At 46.0% G+C, this 27,266-nt stretch overlaps 1 protein-coding gene across 1 annotated transcript in view; it reads left to right on the forward strand.

The window, feature by feature from the left end:
• Positions 1–2,173: 2,173 nt before the first annotated feature.
• Positions 2,174–27,266, forward strand: part of TNFSF18 (TNF superfamily member 18) — a 39,959-nt gene continuing 14,866 nt past the window's right edge. The window contains exons 1-2 of the mRNA XM_078642362.1: positions 2,174–3,560; positions 15,112–15,157. Coding sequence (XP_078498488.1) covers positions 3,378–3,560; positions 15,112–15,157 — 229 coding nt within the window. The 5' untranslated portion in view covers positions 2,174–3,377. The remainder of the gene's footprint in view (positions 3,561–15,111; positions 15,158–27,266) is intronic.

Genomic DNA, 27,266 nt, shown 5'->3' on the forward strand with positions numbered 1-27,266 from the left:
TGGGGGGTACCTATGGTACCCCCCTGCATTTGTATGCAGAAATCGGCAGGCACCGCACGGTGCCTGCCGCTTTCTCCATACAAATGCAATGTATGCATTTTTACCATTGCGGCGGGTGCAGCTTGAAGTCGCACCCACCGCAATGGTAAAAATAGAGGATGTGACCGCCAGGGTGGTGGTCACATCCTAATTGGACAGGAGGGAACTCCGCAGGCCATGCGGAGGTTCCCTCCTCCTCTATGGTCGCGGACGGACTCAAGTCCGTCCGCGATCGTAATGGGCCCCCTAGTATTGTAGTGTGTCCACTTGCCTCCGGCACTGTGAAAAATAGGCAGAACAGCTTTTGTGCGAGCGCACATTGGATCACACTGTGATGCAGTGTAGTGTGAGGTTTTTTAGCAGGTAGCAGACATAATGTAGATGCAACACTGTGTGCGGATGAAAACTTGTCCCAAGCATTATTGATGTTGTGAGGCACGTGTAGAGAACAGGTTAGCGCAGAAACAGAAGTACCTCACTGGAGACACAAATGCAGGCAGTCGCTAATTACCTTGTTTGTTAATAAACTGTAGGAACAGCATGCAGCGACTTGAACTGCAGTTGAAACAGACGCTGTAGGGACAGCAGGAACAGGCTAGGGCTGCAGTTAAAACTATTTTTGCAGGAACTGGCACGATGGTGTGGTGGGCGACTGATGACAGAGGTCACTGGTGGGGCTGAGGTGTGCCAGTTGGTTGAATATATGCAGCTGTTGATTAAGGAGTTATTTCAACTTGAGAGTAGGTTCTCGGATACTCCAGACTTGAATGAAGACCTAGACAGGTAGTACACGTGGGTCTTGAGTATCCTCATCGCCATAAAAATGTACTAACTGACTCCAGGCTGTTTGTAGTGTTTCAAGAGAATTTATTGTAGTAGTTACAATTCCAGTAGTTCAGCCCCACCAGGAGCAGCCAGCATGCTGCTCAGCCCGTCTCCAACTGTAGTCTCTAACCCCCAACATTCCATATTACATCATTCTAGGAGGAACTCACTGGCAGAGAATGAACACATTGAAACCAGGATACAACAATGCTCTGTAATGGGCCATCTCTAACATATTTTGTCATTTATATCCTGACTGGAAGAAGGTGTCAAACGGGAAAGGAATCAAAATATTCTTCAAAACTCCCAACCCCCATTTCAAATAATCACACTGGATGCTTTACATGTTATTAAGGCCTGTCTGACCAGAGTAGTATGCTTGGCAATCAATTGCATTTTAAAATGCTAACAGAATTTAACTACAATGTTTAAATAAATCGAGACATATGAAAACATTGGTAGTTTAATAAAACAATTGTGAATATTTTTTATGGGGGGGGCTGTTAATTTATTTTTTCACGGGGGCGTGGGATTAAAAAGTTTGAAGACCACTGCTGTAGAGTGTTCTTTACCCCCATTCAAAAGCAGGTTGGCTGTTGGCTGCACAGTGAATGGCTTAAAACAGTTGGTCTATCCTTCATCACTGCATTGCCCCGAGGCACAAGTTTGCAGCTGCGGTGGGGACAGCACATTAATACGGTATATGACCCCCAGAGTGGCCAGAAAAAGTTGGGGCGCCACTTTATTTTGCAAGGTATATTTTGAGCGATGCTGAGGTTTCTCAGATCGAAGGGAGTGTGTGTAAACGTTTTGTTAGACATGCATCAAGTTGCGTTCTGTGTGGAACGAAGAGCACACTTAGAAAGGATCAAGTTATTAAATGCAATGGCGGGCAGCTTAATCAGCATAATAAAATTACAAACGAGAAAAAAAGCTGCTGTTTTTGAGATACAAGGAAACTGTTAAAAAACATATATATTTCCCCAGTTTCAAGTAACTCATTCTGCCTGTTCCAAGTCCCTTCGAGGCGGGATCTCGTCTGGTCTGACCGCATTCTTGCGTCCTCCTGGCCGCGCGCTGCTCTGCAGTTCGCTTCCGGCTACATGCTTCTGGCTTCCTGCACGCGCCCAGTGTTTCCCGGATTCCCCGTAGTGCTTCTGCAATCTCTGCTCGTGCTAAAAACAAGCACGCTGGCGCAGCGCCAAAGAAAGATTGGCATTGCTGCTGGGTTTCGCAAGATGATGACGAAATAAAAAGTGAAACTGGGCATAGATAGAGAGAGACAGAGAGAGAGCAATATTGACACTTTACACTCCAGTACCGGCCTCCTCTACGTAGCAGATGCGTGGGGGTGTTTTTTCTGCTATAAAATAACCGACTCTTTCCAGGGATGCTCAGAGTTCCTCTAAGCTTCCTCGTCAGCTAGATGAAGCCGGGCATTTCTCACGGTTGCTCCTAGGAGACCTTGTTCACTTGACTGTGGCAGTCACTGGGACTCCCAACCTCTTCTTCAGCATAGAGGGCTCCACGCCTCTATAGCTCCTTGGAATTCCTTCTTGGCTCCGTTGCTACATTTCCTTGAACTTTTCCCTCTCTTTTGTTACTGTGGCACCTTTAACTTCTTTTTTCACCACACTGAAGCTGCTCTGTGGACTCAAAGTCCAGTGTATCGCCATAACTAAACCTGCTCCTAAGTGTTCAGTGTGTTTTAGGGCAATTTACTCCCTCTCCTCATCGCATTGCTGCACCTCCTTCTGTTCCATCACAAATTACATTGTTGTACTTCTTGTCCACTTCACTGTGTTTTGCTTTGTTGTGCCGCCTTTCAGTCCTCGATCAATTGCATTGCTGTGGTCTCTTCAATTTTTCCATCAATTGCATTTTGTCAGCTACTTGCAATCTTCAGTCAGTTGTATTGTTTTGGCTCCTCTATCTTTTAGTCAGTTGTGTTGCTTTGGCGCCTTCATTTCCTCAATCACTTATATTGTTGTGGATTCTTACACGTGCATCGCTCCAGGTACATCAGCTCCTGGTCCACTGTACTGCTTTCGCTCTACCATTCACAACTTTGTTTGTTGCACTGGTGTGTGTGCCTGCCCATCCATTGCATTACTGTGGCTCCTTCCGCTCTACAGTCAATTGCATTGTTGTGGCTCATTGGCCACCTTGATTGATCGCGTTGCTGTGGCACAGTGGCCCCCTTGAGCCATCTAATTATTTTGTCACATTGGTAATCGTGGTCCAATGCACACAGTGCCCCTTTGACTACCTCTGTCAATCTCATGTCTTCGGCTCCTCGCCACCTTTAACCAGTGTATTTCACGTGGCACCTGGACCTCCTCTGTTGACTGCTCCTGGTTGCTTTCAAGTCTCCCAGTTCTGCTCCAGGCAGTAGTTCTTTAGCATCCAGTGCAGTGCACATCGCAGCTGTTGGCGTGTCCCTAAATCTCTGAGTCACTCGGATTTCCGCAGAAGCACAGCCCCAGATCTTGGTTTGTCTTCAGCCATCGAGAATGAGTAATTCGGAAGTGGAGGCAAAGTCCAAGGAAACTGAGATCTTCATTGGTGACACTAGTGTGCCAAAGACAGTGTCTGGACAAAGATGCCGGCTGTTGCTCCTCTCCGCCCTTGTGTCTATGGTCCTGGCTGTGCTGGTATCCACATGTTTCATCCTCCTTCTGCTTCCAAGGTACAAGGTGAGTGATGCATTTTTATTCTGTTTTTCCTTAAGATGGTAAACGTATTTCCTCTGAAATAAATATATCTCGTCACTGATCCAATTGCCTGCTTGCCTCCAGATATTTTTTTTTAATGGAAACTGCTTTGGGGTAACCAAAATGCTTCTAGAACAGATCAGATGGTGTTGCTGCTGCTTTTAATCAAGGGCTCCTATAGTGATGGGGCCCATTGCTCTTTCCTTTACATCTCAAAGTATTTTGACTAATCCGCCCTAGGGTAGAAAGGTGTAAAGACATACAAAGATTAGTCCCACCCAGCTTGCTTTAAGTATCCCCAGGGAAAGCCCTCTTAGAGCGGGCCATTGGACAACCAATGATTGTGCTACATTGGGCCCATAGATGAGATGTGGTTGAGTCCATGGGCACAGGGATTAAGGGTGCACAGTTTGGTCACTAGGTTAAGGGACACACAACCAAGAGCAGGGTGTATCTTATCGTGAGTGGCATAGCATGGGTGCCATGACCCATAATGCAAACAGGGAAAATGGGACTGAAGGTTTTGTTGTAAAAGACAGCCATCATTTGGGTGCCATTTATGCAATATTGTTTTATCTTCTGTTGCCGGAATATTGTTATGGCTTTTATTAACTTAAACAATACAGAGTGAAATGGAATGGGAGCCACACTGTAGCAGTGCCACTGCGCCTGCTGCATTGATATGAGATTGTTTCATGATGACCAGAAGTGCTGCTTGGTAATTGGTAGTTTTTGTGGTGGATAGGATTAGACTTGTTTAACCAAATAATAAAACAAAAGCTACTTTCTAAATGTAAGCGTAGCTTGCGCTCAGGGCTCTTTTTGGCGGTCCTCTTGTTATTCAATCTATTTCATATATTCAGATTATCAGCCAGAACGGCTGAAGTACTGAAGTGCTCTGACAGAGCTGGGTTTTTGTGCATTCCAGGACCTGAATAGCTCAAGGGTGGTGGTGCTTTGGCAAAGATGTCTCTGTGTCTGACAGAAATGACGTGTTTTGGCAGAGTTATGCGCGTGTGTGCGGGTGACCCGTCTAGGGCGCATGGGCAGAGGTCAGTTTGTGGGCGCCTCAACTGAGGTTCAGTCAGTGGCTTAGCTGCGCATGTGCCTGACACGGCTGAGGTGCATTAGCAAAGCTGCATGTGTATAACAAGATTGAGGAGCATTACCAGAGCCATGTACGTTCAGGGCGGGCCTGAGGTGCATTGGCAGAGCTGGCTGTGCATGACTGGATTAATGTGCATCGTAGATATGAGTGTGTGGGTCCCTAGAATGGAGCAGCAGCGGGGTTAGTGCATCAATGGGCGATGAAGTAAGATTCTTAGGTGCATTAGAAGTTCTATAAGAAAGGGAAAAAAAGCTGGCTGAGCTGCTCACACCGGATGCACGTGTGCGCGCGGCTGTCTGCTCATTCACATAGTGTTTACTTTCAGCCGTGACCCTTTTCGCAGACCGTGTTTGCTTGACCCCTTTACTCCCTGTGAGTCAGCTGTCCGACTTCCTGGGGTTACTGAAAGGATACGCGGCCATACTCGTGTTGTTGGGCGTGTAGAGTCTTCAGGGGCAGGAACTTAACTCTGTAAATCATTGAACCTGGGGACGGTGCCAGCTGCCAGGGCTTCACTCCAGGATGGGAAGGGAGCGGCGGCAGTAAACATGGCAGTGAATGAGTTGCAACACCACCACACGTTTCTGTGCGAGAGGGCACCATGCTGTGGAACAGACTGCCTCACTAAGCAGCCCCCTGAGCCTGGCTGATAAATTGCCGGCACTGGAAGTGGATGACAGGTGTAATTTTCAACTTCGGGGCAAGGATTTTTGGCGTCTCAGGCAAAATGATTTTTTTGACGTTTGGGTACTCCCCGATTCCCAAGTAGTACGTTGTGTTATCAATCAATCAATCAATCAATCAATCAATTAGGGGTTTATAAAGCGCGCTACTCACCCATGAGGGTCTCAAGGCGCTGGGGGACATGGCTCAGTCAAAAAGCCAGATCTTGAGGTCCTTCCTGAACGTGTGCAGGATCAGGGAGCATCTGATGTTCACCGGCAGCTCGTTCCAAATCTTGGCAGCAATGTAGGAGAAGGCTCTCCCGTCTACTCTGTTTCTGTGGATGCGGGAGACCTCTGCCAGGGCGAGGTTGGCGGTTCCTCTTGGGTACGTGGAAGGTGACTGTCTCGTTGAGGTACTTGAGTCCGGTGTTGTTGAGAGATTTGTAGGCATGGGTGAAGAGTTTGAAGGTGACCCTCTTCTCGACGGGAAGACAGTGGAGGTCTCGTAGGTGTTGGGTCATGTGTTCGTGGTGTGATGTCCCGAGGACGAGTCTGGCTGCTGCGTTCTGGATGGTTTGAAGCTTGTGTAGAAGATTTCTATTGATTCCGGCGTATAGGGCTTTACCGTAGTCCAGTCTGCTGGTTATGAGCGCCTGGGTGACGTTCCTTCTGCAGTCGGGGGGGATCTATATGAAGGCCTTGCGGAGGATGTGCAGGCACTTGAAACTGGTGGAAGCGATGGAGTTGATCTGGCGGTTCATGGAGAGAGAGGAGTCGAGAATGATGTCGTGGTTTTGTGCGTGCTCTGTAGGGGTGGGTGGATTCCCAAGGGGGGAGGGCCACCAGGCATTGTCCCAGGCGGAGGTGCAGGGTCCAATGATGAGGACCTTGGTTTTCTCTGAGTTGAGCTTCAAGCTTCATCCAGGGCTAACAGCTTTGGCAAAGCGCTCTTTCACCAGTGATTCCTAGGTGCTATTTCAAATGTAAGTGGGGACAAAAACTAGCTAGTAAACTCTAAAAGTTTTCAAATGCTTGTATGACAGCCGGGGTTTTAGCTCATGACGAAACGTGGGTAGAGAATGTTAAGAACATAAATTATTTGGGAGAAAATTAGAAAGTTTAGGTGCAATGCTTGGAAAGCAGCGTGCCCCGTTATTGATTTGCAAAATCCAGTATTAACTTTAAAGTTAACAGAAGAGGATTTCAGACAACCCCACAAACCGCAGGGGAAAGGCTGCAAATCACCCCCGCCACAAAGCTGCATTATTAGTGCCATTGACTAGTGGAGAGTCGTATAGTAATTAATATAGCGCTGGAACACCTTGTCAGGGTAGTAAGCACTACATTAAATGCAATCTCAATGGCAGATGCAACCAGCTGAAGATACACAGCATCTGCCTTTGAAGTAAAGACGATAACTTTCCATCATTAGGGTTTTCTAGACGTGGGCAAGCAAATGTATGAGGATAACCAACACAGCCGGCTTTAGGGCAGTGCGACTGGTGTGGCTGCACTGGGCACTGGCCTCTGGAGGGGGTGCTGATCTCAGGGGAGGGTGCTTTATTTAGAAATGACCTATGATTGTAGAGATGAGGGGCACTTGTGCCCTGTGGTGGTGAGAGAATCAGAGGAGGTGATCATGGGGTTAGGGGCGCTGAAAATGGTTGTCGCACCGGGCGCCACCAGCATTAAAGCCTTCCCTGATAACCAAGCTTCAGTCAAGCCAATGGTCCGGCGTGATCCTAAGAGCGAAATCACGAGCCGAGCCATCCACATATTTGGCATGTAAATCGTTCAACAAACTTATGTGAAAGTATGATAGAGACGCTTCAGCATTCAAAAATAGTGTAATCCTTTAATATTTGGTAGGGTTTTACTCGATTAGGTTAGATAATGTCACTGCATTGCGTGGCATTTTTCAGAAGTTATAGTTTCTAAGCATCATCTTGGAAACATTCATGAACCCCGCTTGTCTTTGATGTCATTAGTGACCCTGGAGTCAAGTTAGCCGTCTGGTACCCTTGTGTGGCTTACGTTGTTATAATAGCTGGAGCAGCATCCTCGGGCCTGATCAGGAGTGGCCCAAGATGGATACGATAACTATGCCATGCAATAAAAATCCATCACTAAGGTAATCAGAATTCTCCAGATGAGATCATTATCACGTTTCCAGTTTTTGGTCAATAACATGCGAATTTTAGTGCCTGTCGCACCAACATCCAAACATTACGGTAAATATCCTTTCCCCTTTTAAATTTCGATATGTTCGACTTGCCTAAGTTTAAGGACTGGTGATGTCTTTAGTGCACCCGGTAATTACTCAGGATTCCGACCACTGCACAAACAGTTGTTTGCCAATGGTTTGGAAAACCCCGACCCCCTCATTATCAGGGCCTTAGCCTAATAAACAATATAGAAGAAAGGTTTTTATACAGAGCCCAGCCTGAACGGAATATTTTCAAGGTGCTCTCAAATGTTTTCTTTAATGAAAATGAGGCACATTGAAGTAAAGTAAATGTCTAAGATCACACAATGTGGTTAATCGGGAAAGCCGGAAATTAACCTAGAATTTCTGGTAAAAAATATGTAAGTCAGACACTCCGTGACATCTGCGTCTCTTCCGTTTAACCACAAAGGAAAGGGCCTTTTGTTAGATTCTTTGAGCATCTAAATTAGTACACTGTGTTAAATAAATACATGTATTACTTATACAATTAAGCTGACACAAAAGCAGACTTTCTAGAAAATTCAATAAAGTTTTGTTAAGAGAAAGCAGAGCACTCTGTTTTTATGCTAACATTGCAAAGCTTCCCTTGACTTAAAAAGGGAACCTATTAGCGTCGCTCAAGCCCTTTAACACCTTGATAAAGGCAATATGGCGTAATAGCAAAATAAAGGTGGTTCGGCGGTCCCACAGAATTACGGTCTTCACTAAAATAGAAGTGAATTCCAGACCTTGGGTACAAGAAGCCTTTTAATACTGGTACAAGAAGCCTTTTAATACTGATCACACTGGGTCAGTGTGGGCTTTTTGCATTTTGATGATCCCCTGGGGGAGAGCGGACCGCCTGATGGCTCAGATGTGTGTGGATTTGTTTCTTAAGATATTTTGGCCCCGCCTGAGGCAGCTGCTCAAATTGAGGTACATTTATTGGGTTTCACCTGCCGAAGGCTGCGCTCTGCGCAGCTTTTCGGCGCAGGTGAAATCCTTTGTTGACAATAAGGACTTCGGGAACGTCCCCCGGCTCTCATTGGCTAGCTCCATAAATGGAGGCTAGCCATTGAGTGCCGGATCTGTCCGTCAAGGCCGGACCAGATTCGGGGGCGTTCCCGAGATTTTTTCCCAGGGCGGAGTTACGTTTTTTCCCGTTCCCTCCCCTTTCACTAAAAGTCTGTCCATTCCCGCCCCCTCCGTGTGCCTTTCCGCCCCCCCCCTCGCTGTCCTGTGCACGTTTCCCGCCGTCCGTGTCCTCTCCCGCCCCCTCCCGCCGTCCGTGTCCTCTCCCGCCCCCTCCCGCCGTCCGTGTCCTCTCCCGCCCCCTCCCGCCGTTGGCCGAGCAAGGTCTCTCGCTTCAGCTCGTCTCCAGACAGATACCCACCCCCACCCTCCACGACATCGCTTCTTCAGGCAAGCAGACAGACCTCTCTCTTCGCTGTGCTACCCGTGGACAGATCTCCGCCCCTGAATCTCCTCTCCCGCCCCCTCCCGCCGTCCGTGTCCTCTCCCGCCCCCTCCCGCCGTCCGTGTCCTCTCCTGCCCCCTCCCGCCGTTGGCCGAGCAAGGTCTCTCGCTTCAGCTCGTCTCCAGACAGATACCCACCCCCACCCTCCACGACATCGCTTCTTCAGGCAAGCAGACAGACCTCTCTCTTCGCTGTGCTACCCGTGGACAGATCTCCGCCCCTGAATCTCCTCCTACTCATCAAGAAGGGGCTGGCTCTCAGAAGCCCGCCCCCGAGGCTGTCACTGGCCTGGCCGAGCCCACCATGCCGATGAGCTCCTCAGACTCACCCTGACCAGAGGAACGGAGCTACGCCCTGAGAAGCCAAGCGAGGAGCGGGAGAGGCCAGTAGGGCAGTGGGCATCACGGTAGAGGAGGGCACTGCATCACGCACAGGAGGACCAGCATCACACCCGCTGTATCTGTAGGGCACCTCTGTCCGGAACGGCCCTCCTGTCGCTGAGCTTACACTGCCATCGACGGGCTCTACGGGGACCCCGGCCCGTCAGAAACAGCCTGGCAGGGTTCCCTGTACAGGCTTTTCAGGGAACCCCCGGCCAGGACAGGTTGCGCAGAGGGACTTCCGCAACCCTACCCCTGTCTAAAAGACAGCGGCAGTCACCATGAAGGCAGCTGTGGACATTAAACCAACGTTAACCATCATCAAGACAGAAATACTTGATCTCGAGCCATGCCCATGCTCCCCCGGTAAGTACGTTGGACTCGACCACTTTAACGGTATCATGCCAGAGGCAGGATTTGACAGACAGTCCCAGGGTCTGTGGGCAATGGCAGGGCCTGATTGGCTCTGTAATGTGCTGGGGGGAGCCAGTGTCAGGGCACAGAATATAATAGACATTGCCAGAGTTTTAAGTCACAGACAGGCTCAGATCAGATTGGGGGGGTTACCAGCAATCTATAATGGGCACTGCCAGGCTCTAGGGCTAACAACAGCCCCCTATGGGCAGGGGCAGGCTCAGAGGCCAAAACCACTTTTAGTGGGCAGGGTCGCTCCGAGGCCAGTGCTGGTCGCAGATGAGTAGTCTCATGCTCTGGGCGCTGCCAGGATCTGTGGTTATTGGCTGCCACCAATGGTCAGTACCAGATTCTGAGGCCAGTGGCAGTGTTTATTACAGTAGTTTGATGCTTACTTCCCTCCATATTGAAAAACGGTAGATGTTTCAGCACCCAGGCTAATATGCTGCATTCCTAAATACATATAACGTCCCAAAGGTGAAACCGATGCATTGCAAATGCTTGTTTTCTTGGTGCTTCCCATGTCATTGTGCTTGTTACCCTGTCATTGCTACATCACCCTTACCTCCTCAGTATTGCTTGCCCGTCCCACCTCCCGCATTGTTGCTTGTTGTTCTCTCTCTCTCTCTCCGGTGCTCTTGCTTGTTGTTGCTGCCGTCCAACCCACCCATTGCTTGCCTCCTGACCATCACGTGCACCGATGCTTGTTGCCCTGTTGCCCTGTTGCCCTGTTGCTCCTGCCCCCTTACCTCAGCGATGTTTCTTTGTCCAGCTAGTAGTCCCTCCCACCCCTCCCGACACACTCTGTTGCTTTTTGCTGTCGTCCCTTCCGCCCCACTGCTTGTCGCCCAATCCCTCCCACCCCATTATTTATTTATTTATGCGTTTTTATATGGCGTGTACCTTACCCTAAGGTGTCAGAACACTTTACAATAGAACCAGTTACATTACATAAGGACTTCAGAGTACATGGATTACATATAATATACAAAACAGATACACGAGTCTAAACACAAAAAGAAAACGTTACAATGGTGTGTAGGAAAGATGTGCAATTCAAACGAACAATGTAGATATCAGTGGTGGGTCCTCCGCTAAGTCCCCACTGCTTTTTAGCAGTGAAATAAAGGAAAAATAAAATGATAATAACTCAACGTTAATATAATTTTATTTGTTTATCCTATAGCAGCTTTGCTGGGGACGGGGCTGCTCTGCTCTCAGAGCAGGTGGAGCAGTGGTGGGCACACTATGTAAGTGCGCATGAATCTTTGGTCGGCCATCTCGGGCCAGCCAAACATTCATGCGCACTTTGCATGTTCACCACCCAGGCTATATTGCTTGGTGGAGAACTTGCCCAGGCTCCCACTGCCTGTCTGAGTGCCAAACCACGGCACTCAGACCAATCACAACACTGCATTGCAGCATTGTAATTAGCTATGGGGAGCCTGGGTGTGCTTCCTGTACCGGCTGGAGTGCGAGACTATGAAGGAGAGACGCAGCGAGGAAACAGCGAGAAGGTATTTTGTTTCTTTCTTTTACATTTTTTTTTTACACCCACTTCCCCCCGGCCCGCCGGCCGCCACTGGTAGATATAATCTGCCAGTATTGGCAAGAAGTAAGCAGAACGAGTATCGGGGGGAAATGAGCGCAAAGAATATAGACATAACTTAATGATTTTATATAGTATAGCATTCTGATCTTGACTAGTTGGTTAGTTAGAAAATACATCCAAACAGCATCCAAGGGGCCCCAGATGCTAACTCTGTTCCCACAATCACGCTACATAGGGGGGACCAGCCAGACTGTAGTCAACGTGCTCCAGGTGGGACAACCTTCTCGGTAGTCTCCAGGTACAGCACCAGGCATCATGGCTTGTAGTCTTGTTCCTCCTGCCCTGTTGCTTGTTGCCTTGTGTGTACCGAGCCCTATTGCTTGTTGCCCTGTCCCTCTCTCCGCACTGCTTGTTGCCCCACCCCTCCCGCAGCCTTTGCACCCTGTTGCTTGTTGCCCTGTCCCGTTGCCCTGTCATCCCCACCTCGTTTCTTGTTGCCTTGTCCCTCCCTCCTCCTGCTCTGTTGCTTGTGCACCACCATCCCATTATTTGTTTCCCAATAAGTCCCATCCTGTTGCTTTCTGCACTGCTGCGCAGCATGGCTAACAAACATTGCCAAAGCCAATAGCTCTCATAAGCTAAACCTGCAGCGCAGCTGAAAGTAAAAAACAGAAAAAAACCCTATGATGCGGCCAGTCTTGACTGCTTCATAGCACTATCTTTTTACTTTCAGCTATGCTGAAAATCATTGCCTATTCAAAAGGGCAGCATAAAACCTTTCCCAGCCCTACAATGGTGCTTTAGAAGAAGCGCCCTGTAACTGTTTTCAGACTGCATGCGGCGCAATAAATATTTTAACCAGTGATAATGTCCCCCAAATTTTAGCCACGTTGTGGAAAACCCGGGTGATCCTTTAGGGGTTGTGGGCCATTACCAGGAGCAGTGAGTGTACTGTTAGTGCATAGTATTCATAAAATTAATTGCTGCCATGTTCTTTCTTTCATTTAGGACACTGTAAACAAGGCAGGATTACAAGGACGACCCGTGGTGTTCAGACCCATGACCTACAAATGCACTCAGATATCTGTAGCGGATGTGCGGCTAATCCACTGTAATTTGTAATCTTCAGTGAGAGGAGTTCAAAATCCACGCCCATTCAGTCTTTGGTCTCTGGAGTTTTGTCAGCTGCAGGAGACTTGATAATATTTACAAGATAACTCTGAGAGGCAGTAGTCTATGCACCTGGCTAAACTACAATCTCTTACCAGTGTTGTATGGGTTCAGTGAGTGGGGAGATCTCTACAGGCAGGAAGCACTATGAATTATAACACCTCCAAGTGCATCCAAGTGGTGCACATGGCCAAGCCCAGTTATCTATCTACAATGCTTATTTCACAGCCTTCCTATTCTGACCACTGACCTGGGACACAAGAGACAATTGGGAAAATGAGGATGCAGAGATAACATTTTGGGCCTCACTCTTCTCTCTCAACTAATTAACACCTTCGCCGCATGGGGAGGGGGGCCGCGCGTGGTGCCGCAGTGCTTGTGACGAGCTCAGCTAGTCAAGCTGTACGGTGGCGCTGTGCTTATGATGAGCTGAACTCGTCATGACCACGCCTGCATAATGGAACGCCCAGCACAGCAGGGGAATTAGACCCGGGCGGACGTTCCACGGCGGTTATGACGAGCTGAGCTCATGAGCACCAAAAGAGCTAAGTTCCTAAACCACATCTACCAGATCATCGACTTGGTTTGCTGCAGTAAGAAGAAAGAGTGAAAGTATTTACAGCCTGAACATAAAATTTCATCCTAATACATTACGATTACGAGTTTGGTACAACGGGCACCGGCTCAACGCCGACTGTGCTGCGCCAAAGCCGTGCATGGACCACCTGCCGTATTACAAGTTGTATAAGTACAACTCGTAATACAGTTGGTAGTCCTTTAACTTTCCCATGGCAGTGCCTTTAAAACTGGCACCGCAATGGGAATGGGCAAAAAGTTCCAGCACAGCATGGACGGTGACGTCTATGCCATGCTGGAACTGGGGGAATACAGACAGGGGGGCACATGTTGTTCCCTCCTGAATGTATCCCCATGATGGGGGGACATGGTTCCTGCACTGCCAGCCTTTTCACGGTGTGGCTCCGCCATGAAAAGGCTGGCGGGTTAGTAACTCAAAATATGCTGAGTGGGACTGCCCCAGTCCCTGCTGAGCATAATGCATTGTGGAGCTACTGCGCCACTGCCAGAGAATGACTTCCCTGGCACAGCCGGCGGTCCACCGCGATATGATTTACAAAGTTGAAACCAGCAAAACTGTGGACCGCCACTGCTGCGCCATCACGATTCAGGCATTTGCCAGACTCGTAATCAGGCCCTTAGTCGTGTTTTCACACAACAAGGATGCTGCGTACAACAGTACTGGAAGAAATAACAAGGCACTCGTTACTCTATCAAGTCGGTAACCCATAAATTTAAGTGGGATGAAAAGAGTGACTGTGGGTGTGTGTCTAAAGGGGGCGTGGCATATGTGATTAAGGGTGTGGCTTAAACATGTAACTAAAATTTAGTGCTTCCCATTCCCAATACCCAACCAGTATTTTGGTGTCTTTCTGAGCTTTCTGTTATTGCATCCAGAGAGACGTGCACCTTAAACCAGCCAGGATTATTGGCTTTGGCAATGGTTGCTAGCTGTTAAAGATAAAATGAATAACAACAACTATTTTGTTGTAAATAATTAACATTCAAAATGTTTAAATGTTTAAACAAGGAGAATTTGAAATAAATATGACTAAGGTCTATGTAAGGATTAGTAGTCAATTACTCCTGCTCTTCTCTTCACACAACTTTCCTCTGCAGTCTATGTTAGTCACTTACGCTCTTTGTCTCTCCACATCTTTCCAAAATCCTCCATATGCATTTCTCACACTTCGCCCTTCAGCAACGTCTTTTAACTCTCTCCTGCATGTGGTTCCTCACATCTCTTTCACTTTACCACCACCCAAAAGCACATACTCACCTGTAACCACTGCTTTTTCTTTTAATTTCGCCTTATCAATATTTTGACAACTGTGTCACCTCTTTCACACACATTTGCACAGAATCACAACTGCAGAGAGACCAATGATTGGGTGACCATGTATTCTGAACACGTTTTTGACTACCCTGACAGACAGTGAGAAAAACTTTGCAATGCCTCCAGCACCAACTCCATGGTGGTCAATGTTGGTGTTTTATAATCACCAGGAGGCGACTAAGTTCAAAGTATGCACCAATCAAGAGTAATATGCTGCAAGGAAAATGATAAAGTAACACAACATCCTGGAAAAAGCAAACAGTTTTAGGGAATACAAGACTAACTAACACATGTGAAGTATACATTGTAATGAGATCTGTATAAATCGTTTCAGAAGATTACAGGGCTTCTTGCTATGTTACAATAGAATTCTGACAATTTTGCAGGAATTCCTTTTTCTCCTTCCAGCTCTTAGCTGGTCCACAATAGCAAAACGTGAACAAATGGCCAGTGTTTTTGACTAAGAAATGTGACAACCCTAGCAATGAGCAGTCTGGGCAAATTATGTGGCAAATTAGCAGAACACTGTTCTTGGTAGAGCGGTCATTTACCACTGGCGGTATTTCTGACAGGGTGGAGTATAGAAGCTGGTAGCATGTTCTGCTCAGGTTGTGTAACAGCCCTGATGCAACTGTGCTTCTCTTTTCAGACCCGCCCCATCTGCCTGGCCCGATCTGTTCCAGTGACCTTGCCCTGTAAGTATTTGAGCAAAATTGACATTCTTTTCATTTTTAATGGCATTGATACAGTAAATATGCTTTTTGTGCATGTAGATGTTGCCTATCGCTGAGTAGATCAATTCTAGTGATAGAATGTATGAGAGAACTTTGGATTCACCGTGCATACAGATGTATGTCGAATAGGTATGCAGATAAAGATGTAAGTACTATACTTTAAAACACTGTGGTTGTAGTAGAATACATATACAGATCAATGTACAATAGGTATTTTAAAGAGCCTATACAGATGTATGTACTATAATTAAATATGTAATAAATGTACTGTAATATAGAAACAGTTATGCTGTATGTAGGACGCTGTATTGTAAAGAACAGTTGTTCACTATGAGTAATAAATCATGTAAACAAGAGAAAATCTGGTCTATTATAAATTTTGACCAGAAAATTAGTAATACACCAGGGCAGATATAATGGCAGGTAAGAGAATGCAATACATGTATTCATTGCATATACTTTGTTGAATATTATTTGGAGCATATCATATTCTGATAGTGTAGAAGAACATTCCATACTCACATTTGGGTGAAAGAATGTGCAGTGTCAAGTGAGTGATAAAAAACATGCATCAGCTAACAAAATCACGATGTATGACTCATTTAGTTATTTGTATATAGTAAAAGAGGAGTCGGAATGTCTGCAGTCAATGGCGTTTCAACCTCATTAGATTTGAGGTCATCATCAAGACAACTTGTGTGAGCACCTAGTATCTAAAAAAATAAGAAAAACAATAATATCAGATGTGGAGCGCAAAAAGCCTGCATACTTAAGTAGGGTATGGTAATGAAGACCTGCCTGGTGGGTAAGTAAAGGCATTACTCCCTTGACTGGAGTCGTCCAGTTAGGGAGGACGCACAGACACAAGCCATCAATCAGCCCAAGAAACGAGAAAGATAGATAATTTGATCAATCTAATGGGTCCCTGAATGAGAGCAGGGGGAGACGGGGTAAAACTATGGAGGGGTGGATGGAAATAAAGGAGGGGAGGAGAGAGGAGACTTAAGGGGGTTGTGGCATGGTAGTGCCTCACGTGCCCTGTAACTAAGACCAAATAAGTACAATGACCAGAAAATTAAAACCTGTGTGCTGCAGAGGGAGAGGGAATTTCTATAGCCTTCAAGGGAGGTCTTTAAACGGGCCGAAGGGGTATGTATGACGATACATACAGCTAGATTTAATCAAGCGCCTGAAATAGATCAGTGACAGGAGAATTAGTACTGCAATTAATTATCAGGGGTGCAGTATACACATATTGGAAGGGCAAGGTACTCACTCAAGTCCTAGCAATTAATATCCAGTGCTTTATCATGACTGGAATAAAATTGATATCTCAAGTCTTCAGGCCCGACTACTGGCATCAAAACCTAAATTGGAGTTAGACTCTAATGCTATGGTTAATAGAGTAAATTCATGGGTTAAAACAGTAGTAGACATAGTAGCCCCCAAAAAGAGCTCATTATCTAAAAGGAAAAAAACATCTGAACCTTGGTATACAGAGAAACTCAGAGAACAGAAAAAAGGATGCAGAAGATTCGAAAGACAGTGGAGAGCCGACTATGTGGAGGCGATGAAAGTAGAATACGCACACATTTTGTCAGACTATAAAAAAATGATTATTGAGGAAAAAAGTAAATATTTTACTCGAAAAATTCTGGAAGCCAAGAACTCCAGCAGAGAGTTGTTTAGCACAGTAAAAGAACTAGCCAAACTTCCAGGAAATTTACAGAAGATAGATAACCCGGAATTCTATAATACCTTTTTGAGAGTTCTTCACCAATAAAGTGGAGACAGTATACAAAACCTTCAGAGATAGCAATAATTTATCCTCTGAGAGAAATATGCCAGGGCTACAACCACCAGATTCTAGCATGTGGTTTTCCTTTCTTCCACCTACTGAGGATCAGATCACCCAAGTAGTGAAGACAACAAAATCAGGAGCTCCATCTGACACTTGCCCTCTTAAAGTCATTCACCTGTTTCCAGAAATGATTAGTGAGCAACTCAGAACAGTATTCTCGGAAATAATACAGTCAGGTACGTTTTCAGAGTCGTGAAAAACAACCTCAATTCGGCCTCTACTAAAGAAAGCCAAACTTGATCCTATGGAGCCAAGCAGTTATCGACCAATCTCCAGGATCCTATTTTACTCTAAGGTGTTGGAGAAACTACTTAATAGGCATATTACATCTTTTATTTCCGATGGAGATCTTCTAGATCATTCACAGTACGGGTTTAGAGAAGGCCACAGAACAGAGACCACTATGGTGATGGCAGTAGAAGAACTAAGAAGAACATCGGATGAAGGAAAGAAGGCCGCCTTGATTTTGTTAGATCTTTCGGCGGCCTTCGACACAGTCATGAAATCTTAATTGGTAGACTAGAGGAAGTGGGATTTCAAGACATCGCCCTCACTCTATTGTCATCATATTTAATGAATAGAACGTTTGTAGTATAAATGGATGGAATGGCTTTCTAAATCGTTCAAACTGCCATGAGGGGTGCCTCAGGGTTCATCCCTGAGCCCCACACTTTTCAATATTTATGTGGGTCTCTGGCAGCAATTATTAGGAAATGCGGTTTCTCGGTTGTCTCCTATGCCGATGACACACAGATGGTGGTATCAATATCAAATAATATCGAGGAGACAGCCGATCGTTTTAACATCTGCATGCTGCAGATCAATACTTGGATGCAGAATAACTGCCTTAAATTAAATGGTGACAAGACAGAGGTTTTGTTACTAGGGTCAAACACCTCCTTCTGGTCCCCAAGATGGTGGCCGGCTGAATTGGGCAAATGCCCTGCACCTGTCACAAAGGTTAGGAACCTAGAGGTAGTATTTGACCAAAGATTGACATTTGAAGGTCAAATTAATAAGCTTGCTTCTATCTCCAGGGCCATTTTGAAAATGATAAGGAAGATCCGTCCGTTTATTCCCTTAGATACTTTAAAAACTGTGGTCACTGCACTGGCCATATCACGACTGGACTATGGAAATGCCCTATTTGTGGGACTTCAGTCACAGCTCCTACTCAGACTTCAACGTATGCAGAATGCAGCAGCAAGAACGATTCTGGATATTCCTAAACATGAATCAGTAACTCATCGACTGAGGGTCCTCCACTGGTTGCCAGTGGGAAAGAGGGTTATATTTAAGGCACAATGTCTGGCAAATAAGGCATTACAGGGGAAAGGGCCACTGTTTCTGAGAACACACCTCAGGAAATACATGCCATCTTGAAATCTAAGGTCGGCTCAGGCACTACTATTGTCAGTCCCTAGGTACAAGCAGATACGCTGTGGGGGAAGGAGTTTCCTTTTAGGAACTGTGAAGGTTTGGAGTTCTCTTACCATGGCGATACAAAAATAGCAAGTCGCTGATGTCATTTAGAAGTCTACTGAAAACATGGTTGTTCAAGAACTGAAAGTCTGAAGTACAATTGAATCTGCACTTTATAAGTCTGTAAATCAAATCAAATCATATCTAGCTGTGACTGCTTGCAGGAAGAATCCCTAAATTGGTTACACACGTAGACAAGGGTGCCTATCTAGACACGCTACGATGAGGGCTAGCGAATATGGAGACTGTGTGGGAAAAACGGGAGAACGGTAAATTACTAAAGTATAGTACACTCATAGTGGTAGCGTGTAGGTGAACTAAAGACGGCCCAGCTGAAGCGTGGGACTCTGTGCACTTACTTACACTCCAGCAGCAGACTGTGTATGATGTAGGCGGGAATCTGCAGGCTTGACATCTGCTTCTGAGGTGAGGACATAACGAATGGCGAAATCGCCCTGATATAGTTCAGAATGTGCATACACCTATGTGGATTAGGGAATTGCCACTAGAGCGCGAGCCGGCGAGTCGATGCGGCTGCACAAAGGAGCCAACAATGTTCACAGGTTCCCTTCCTTAGCTAGGTTATGTTTAATTGCATCATTTTGTGCGGCGATACATTGTTCAATAATCTTAATTGGTAGACTAGAATGAATGAATGGATGGAGTTTTCGTAAATAAATAGTGTAAGAAAGAAAAACAGATTTAATCAAAAAAGGTCATGATAGACAATATATACAGATATATATTTACAAACAGGCTTACATTTTGCATCTAGAAGTTCCCAATAAAGAAAAGATAGATATCTGGCCATACGCTAGAACAATGATTATGGGAAAAAGTAATCCAGATGGAAGGTATAAAGCAGATCCGAAAAAGGCATAACAAACATCATATATTTATACAGATAAAAATAATTCCATCTTGCATCTAGAGATGCCCAATTGCACCGTGTGTTCATATTAAAAGTACAGATAATTTTAGTATTGTCCTATAGGAGTGCTTTCCAATCTTCCTGCGTATCCAGCCCATTCGAAATGGACTGGCACTTAATACTCCATTTGCATTCCAAACATTTGGTTGTTACCACCTCTTGTTTGGGGTTTCAAAATGTCAATCACTTGCCGTGAGAAGTCATTTTCATTATGTCCATTAGTCAGGAAGTGCTCGACCATTGGTGTGGTGATGACCTTAGATCGGATCCTGCTTTTGTTAGAGCTTAACTCATTCTAGCACTGGGATGGGTGAGTGAATGGGTGTGTGAGTGCTGTATGGGCAAGTAAGTGACTGTGAGTGAGGTTCTATGGGAGAGTATGTGCTTGCCTCAGTGACTGTATAGGTGAGTGAGTACCTGTGTTAGTATATGAATGAGTGAGTTGGTGTGTGACTACCATTATTGGTGAATGAGTGGCTATTTGAGTGACTGTATGAGTGAGTGGGTAGGTGTGTGAGTAGCTGCATGGGTGACTGGTTTGCTGTGTGGGTCTCTATGGGTGTATGAGTAGATATGTAAGTGTCTATAGGACTTTGTGTGTGAGTGGACATATTGGTTAGAGAGTAGGTGAATGAGTGCCTGTATATGTGAGCTAATGGTTGTTTTAGTGACTGTATGGGTGAGTTGATGTGCGAGTGGCTCCATGGATTAGTGAGTAGATGTATGGGTGTTTGTATGGCTCTGTGAATGGGTATGTCAGTGGTTGTGTGGGAGTGGGTTTATGAGATATTATATGGAGCTGTAAGTGGCTGTGTCAGTGGTTCTGTGGATGATGTCATCAGTGATGTCATTTGAGATGTCACCAGTGATATCACTGACCATGTTATGAGGGATGCAATATGTGAGGTCATAAGCAGCTAATTATAACTGCTGAATTTCTTTGGTATTGTACGAGTGAAATGGCTGACTAACTATAACATCCCTGTAACCTCTGGATTCTTCAGTACATTTTCAAGTGTTTACATTCTTTCTCCTAACTATAAAAACCATGTACACTTTGGTTTTTTCAGTGAATTTCTATGGATTAAACAAATTCTATTTCCTAACTATAACCTCCCATAACCTATATACGTATATATTATATATATCTACATGCACACACACATATAACAACACAGGCACACACAAATAAGCAAAGCTACTGTCTGAAAATAAAACACATGCCACATGCGCACTTCACAATTTTCACTTTAAGCAACAGCTCCAAGTTTACTCCTTGACAACAAGTGTCATAGGTTGCCTAGATATGCGAGAGTTTTTCTGGACAGAACTCGCTCTGAGAGAACAGTCAGTGAAGAAGAATGAAAACTCCCAGGAGAGGATCAGCCTGCTTTCGTTGCCTTTCCTGGTGCAATAAGGTGGGGAGAACAGGGAGGCTGATAAGTCATTGCACCTTAGTTGGATGTTATTCTGTAGCAGTGGGCAATAGAACAACCTGGGACAAATAATCCGGGGTGAGTATGGGCCCGAATCACAGTACTAACTTAAGACAAAATCCTAAACTTACTACCACTTTCGTATTCACAGAAGGCACTTACTCATTTAGGTATTCACAGAAGGCACTTACTCATTTTGGTGTTCACAGAAGTTAGGAGTCCTAACTTTAGGACTCCTAAATGCCTTCTATGAATACTGAAAGTCTTAAAGTTAGGATTTCTCACAGTTTAGGAGTAGTAAAGTTAGGACTTAGGACTTAGGTTTGCCGGCCTGGGTGAAGTGACATTTTTATGCCCCCACCACCACAGAATGTAACGTGCCTGGTTCAGCAGTGCCATCTGGGTACGAACAAAGTTAAAGAATGTTTGCCAAGCTGCGAGATCCCGCATGGGGAGGATTTGAACTTGGGAAGGTTCAGCACAATTCAAAATGCAGTTTTATATAGTACCAGCAAACAACTAAACAGCTGTAAGGGATAAAGGAGTAGTTGATTCATTCTCTCTACTTCCCAGTTCCCAGTCCCTTTGTCAAAGCTCAATTCTCAGATGATGAAATAAGGTCAGCCAATTGCTTTGTCACACCGCCAACTCCATGATGCTTCTGATGTCCATCCATCCATTACATTCGAGGTTGGAATACCTGCATTGCATAGTTTGGAAATTGTGCTGCTTGAGTAGCTGTTGGAGAAACGTGACTGTGATTGGGAGACTGTGTGAAGGGTGAATAGTTTTCTAGGATTAGTCCAAGTGCCTGCAAAAAGCGGTCTTTACTGTTCCGGTTGGGTATGGTACTAGAATATTGTGGCATAAATAACGCCTGCCAAAAATACAGTGTCCTAAATATTGTTTACAAAAATATTTCCACAATTGAGTCAGTCATAGGAAATCAACACCAAATGCAGCTATTTTTCGTGAATGAACTGTAGGCAATAATATTTATGTTGAACCTCAGACTGTCTTTGTTCACCCTACATCCTGTCGGGTTTTCCTGCTACAGCACGTAATGCCCACATAGAGTTTTGCTGCGCATTACCTAAACATGTGAGACCTTGGCCAAAAGCCATGGGTTCTGGTGAGACTAAACCACAATGCTTGACGAATTATTACCCCAACTCCTTTTCACTTCCAGAAAACTTGAGGAGCAAGCAGGAATCCCAGAAAGAGGCATCCAAAGGATTGTGTAAAATGGTGAAAACAGCTTAGACTATGGTTCATCCTGGTTTTCACTGCAGTAAAACAGGGAAAAATAAAAGCTGGTCCAATGAAGCCAGTAGGGGTAATTTAGTAAGGTAACACTGCACCATCCCTGAGAGATGGCTGACAGGGACAAGACTGATTAATGTTGTGCTTAGAATCTGGAAGAAAACTCTTCTGCTGTAACCTATAAGAAGAGAAAATTGTACAAGACCCTTGACTTGAAAGAACTAGAAAACATGTCCAGTGGACTTGATTGCATGCAGGTCACCTCGAAGGAGTGACATGCAAAGGTTGAACAAGGGCCTTGCAGCCTAGGTTAGAACCTCTGGGTTGGGCAGAACCAATCCACAAACATTAAGATCATCAAGCAGTTGGGTCCTGCAATGATCATACCAGGACTGAAAGTGTGATGGCTTGGCAGTTCGGGCTGGACTGTTCCCATGAGGCACAGGGTCAGACTGATTTGCATATAGCCATGTCTGAACTGGGGTGGCTGAGTGAACTAAAGAATGGTGATGGATTAAACCCAGACCAGTTGACTGGGGGTGAGTGTTTGATTTGTTCAAGCGCTCCGTCCATCATCCCCTTTTGTATCGCTTTGTTCGCCCTAAGTGTGGCAGGGTATGCTCAGACGTGAGTCCCTTGTTCACTTGGCCACTGGATTCAAGATAGCCTGGCTGATGAGGATTATGAATCCGAAACCGGTCCCAGGATGCTTGTTTCCGGTCCAGGGAAGACATGGCTTGGCAGTTCGGGCTGGACTGTTCCCATGAGGCACAGGGTCAGACTGATTTGCATATAGCCATGTCTGAACTGGGGTGGCTGAGTGAACTAAAGAATGGTGATGGATTAAAGCCAGACCAGTTGACTGGGGGTGAGTGTTTGATTTGTTCAAGCGCTCCGTCCATCATCCCCTTTTGTATCGCTTTGTTCGCCCTAAGTGTGGCAGGGTATGCTCAGACGTGAGTCCCTTGTTCACTTGGACACTGGATTCAAGATAGCCTGGCTGATGAGGATTATGAATCCAAAACCGGTCCCAGGATGCTTGTTTCCGGTCCAGGGAAGACATGGCTTGGCAGTTCGGGCTGGACTGTTCCCATGAGGCACAGGGTCAGACTGATTTGCATATAGCCATGTCTGAACTGGGGTGGCTGAGTGAACTAAAGAATGGTGATGGATTAAAGCCAGATCAGTTGACTGGGGGTGAGTGTTTGATTTGTTCAAGCGCTCCGTCCATCATCCCCTTTTGTATCGCTTTGTTCGCCCTAAGTGTGGCAGGGTATGCTCAGACGTGAGTCCCTTGTTCACTTGGCCACTGGATTCAAGATAGCCTGGCTGATGAGGATTATGAATCCGAAACCGGTCCCAGGATGCTTGTTTCCGGTCCAGGGAAGACATGGCTTGGCAGTTCGGGCTGGACTGTTCCCATGAGGCACAGGGTCAGACTGATTTGCATATAGCCATGTCTGAACTGGGGTGGCTGAGTGAACTAAAGAATGGTGATGGATTAAACCCAGATCAGTTGACTGGGGGTGAGTGTTTGATTTGTTCAAGCGCTCCGTCCATCATCCCCTTTTGTATCGCTTTGTTCGCCCTAAGTGTGGGAGGGTATGCTCAGACGTGAGTCCCTTGTTCACTTGGGCACTGGATTCAAGATAGCCTGGCTGATGAGGATTATGAATTCGAAACCGGTCCCAGGATGCTTGTTTCCGGTCCAGGGAAGACATGGCTTGGCAGTTCGGGCTGGACTGTTCCCATGAGGCACAGGGTCAGACTGATTTGCATATAGCCATGTCTGAACTGGGGTGGCTGAGTGAACTAAAGAATGGTGATGGATTAAACCCAGATCAGTTGACTGGGGGTGAGTGTTTCATTTGTTCAAGCGCTCCGTCCATCATCCCCTTTTGTATCGCTTTGTTCGCCCTAAGTGTGGCAGGTTATGCTCAGACGTGAGTCCCTTGTCGACTTGGCCACTGGATTCAAGATAGCCTGGCTGATGAGGATTATGAATCCGAAACCGGTCCCAGGATGCTTGTTTCCGGTCCAGGGAAGACATGGCTTGGCAGTTCGGGCTAGACTGTTCCCATGAGGCACAGGGTCAGACTGATTTGCATATAGCCATGTCTGAACTGGGGTGGCTGAGTGAACTAAAGAATGGTGATGGATTAAACCCAGATCAGTTGGCTGGGGGTGAGTGTTTTATTTGTTCAAGCGCTCCGTCCATCATCCCCTTTTGTATTGCTTTGTTCGCCCTAAGTGTGGCAGGGTATGCTCAGACGTGAGTCCCTTGTTCACTTGGCCACTGGATTCAAGATAGCCTGGCTGATGAGGATTATGAATCCGAAACCGGTCCCAGGATGCTTGTTTCCGGTCCAGGGAAGACATGGCTTGGCAGTTCGGGTTGGACTGTTCCCATGAGGCACAGGGTCAGACTGATTTGCATATAGCCATGTCTGAACTGGGGTGGCTGAGTGAACTAAAGAATGGTGATGGATTAAAGCCAGATCAGTTGACTGGGGGTGAGTGTTTGATTTGTTCAAGCGCTCCGTCCATCATCCCCTTTTGTATCGCTTTGTTCGCCCTAAGTGTGGGAGGGTATGCTCAGACGTGAGTCCCTTGTTCACTTGGGCACTGGATTCAAGATAGCCTGGCTGATGAGGATTATGAATTCGAAACCGGTCCCAGGATGCTTGTTTCCGGTCCAGGGAAGACATGGCTTGGCAGTTCGGGCTGGACTGTTCCCATGAGGCACAGGGTCAGACTGATTTGCATATAGCCATGTCTGAACTGGGGTGGCTGAGTGAACTAAAGAATGGTGATGGATTAAACCCAGATCAGTTGACTGGGGGTGAGTGTTTCATTTGTTCAAGCGCTCCGTCCATCATCCCCTTTTGTATCGCTTTGTTCGCCCTAAGTGTGGCAGGGTATGCTCAGACGTGAGTCCCTTGTCCACTTGGCCACTGGATTCAAGATAGCCTGGCTGATGAGGATTATGAATCCGAAACCGGTCCCAGGATGCTTGTTTCCGGTCCAGGGAAGACATGGCTTGGCAGTTCGGGCTAGACTGTTCCCATGAGGCACAGGGTCAGACTGATTTGCATATAGCCATGTCTGAACTGGGGTGGCTGAGTGAACTAAAGAATGGTGATGGATTAAACCCAGATCAGTTGGCTGGGGGTGAGTGTTTGATTTGTTCAAGCGCTCCGTCCATCATCCCCTTTTGTATTGCTTTGTTCGCCCTAAGTGTGGCAGGGTATGCTCAGACGTGAGTCCCTTGTTCACTTGGCCACTGGATTCAAGATAGCCTGGCTGATGAGGATTATGAATCCGAAACCGGTCCCAGGAGGCTTGTTTCCGGTCCAGGGAAGACATGGCTTGGCAGTTCAGGCTGGACTGTTCCCATGAGGTACAGGGTCAGACTGATTTGCATATAGCCATGTCTGAACTGGGGTGGCTGAGTGAACTAAAGAATGGTGATGGATTAAACCCAGATCAGTTGACTGGGGGTGAGTGTTTGATTTGTTCAAGCGCTCCGTCCATCATTCCCTTTTGTATCGCTTTGTTCGCCCTAAGTGTGGCAGGGTATGCTCAGACGTAAGTCCCTTGTTCACTTGGCCACTGGATTCAAGATAGCCTGGCTGATGAGGATTATGAATCCGAAACCGGTCCCAGGATGCTTGTTTCCGGCCCAGGGAAGACATGGCTTGGCAGTTCAGGCTGGACTGTTCCCATGAGGCACAGGGTCAGACTGATTTGCATATAGCCATGTCTGAACTGGGGTGGCTAAGTGAACTAAAGAATGGTGATGGATTAAACCCAGATCAGTTGACTGGGGGTGAGTGTTTGATTTGTTCAAGCGCTCCGTCCATCATCCCCTTTTGTATCGCTATGATCACTGAGCTACCCTGCTCAACCTTTGCTTTTGTAATAGGCAATATATGCCACTATCCAGCACGATTTTTGTCGTTTGGGTCTTGTGTTAAGTCTAAATATATATATTTATTTTTATAAAACCTGTGTTGTGTCCATCTGTAGTGTTTTCACTGTATTACTGTATGCGTTCACAAATGCTTTACACACTGCCTCTGAGATAAGCCTTCCTGCTTGTGCCAAACTGCCACAGGGATGAGCAGGGGTTATTTTAGGAGTGTAGCCCCCTTACTCTGACTAGACGCAAGAGTCCCTATTTGGATAAAGGTGCAAGCCATTGCCATCTAGATACCCCCAGTTCTAACAGTCAGATATACAGGGAGCTTCTCTGTAAGTGTGGGGGCATTAATGATTTTTCCTGCCTGTGTCCACCATGCATTATGTGGAGGACAGAGGCACGAAAAATAAGTGACAGTTGTCCCATTCTAAATAAGGTGGGATGATTGTCACTGTGACCCAGTGGTCATATGTGACTACAAATTAGATAAACATGTCAGACCTGGCCAACTTAGGTCTTTGAGGTCATACAAATTATAGTTCAGATTTGTATGTATAGGTGTATTTTATGATAATATTCAGATTCTCATACAGATTTTATATATATATATATATATATATATATATATGTATATGTATGTATATGTATGTATGTGTATATGTATAGGTTGTGGTGGTGAGCAAATAAATCACTGCACTATACCTGGGTTTGCTTCGTCTTTTTTGCTGCCAGACCGCTGCAGGACGTACTTATGCTGAATATATATATATATATATATATGTTCGCTCCAAGTCCCACTGAAAAGTCCCGGGCACTCGCGGGCGGGTGCAGTTTGCGGTTGAGGGCTCCCGCACTAATACCACGCTCGGCTTCAAAAGTTAATTTAATTTTTCAAAGAACCGCACTCGTAAATCCAGTTAGGTACTCACACCATCAGGTTTATTTCCATCGGAGACAACAGACGCGTTTCAGCCTAAAGCCTTCGTCAGTGTTGATAGCACTGCTTACGCTGACTCGATTTTACATGCATTCCTTCCTGTTACTAAACATTAAAGATGGACTGCAACAGTGTGGCAAGTTTGTGCGCCATTTTAGAACATGTCTATTTACATTCTATATGTTCTTTTACAGTACATCCTGCACATTTGGGCGCTGTACTTGCTAACACGTTTATT

This window comes from Lissotriton helveticus, chromosome 1_1 (assembly GCF_964261635.1).
Source record: "Lissotriton helveticus chromosome 1_1, aLisHel1.1, whole genome shotgun sequence".
In the NCBI taxonomy this organism is placed as follows: domain Eukaryota; kingdom Metazoa; phylum Chordata; class Amphibia; order Caudata; family Salamandridae; genus Lissotriton; species Lissotriton helveticus.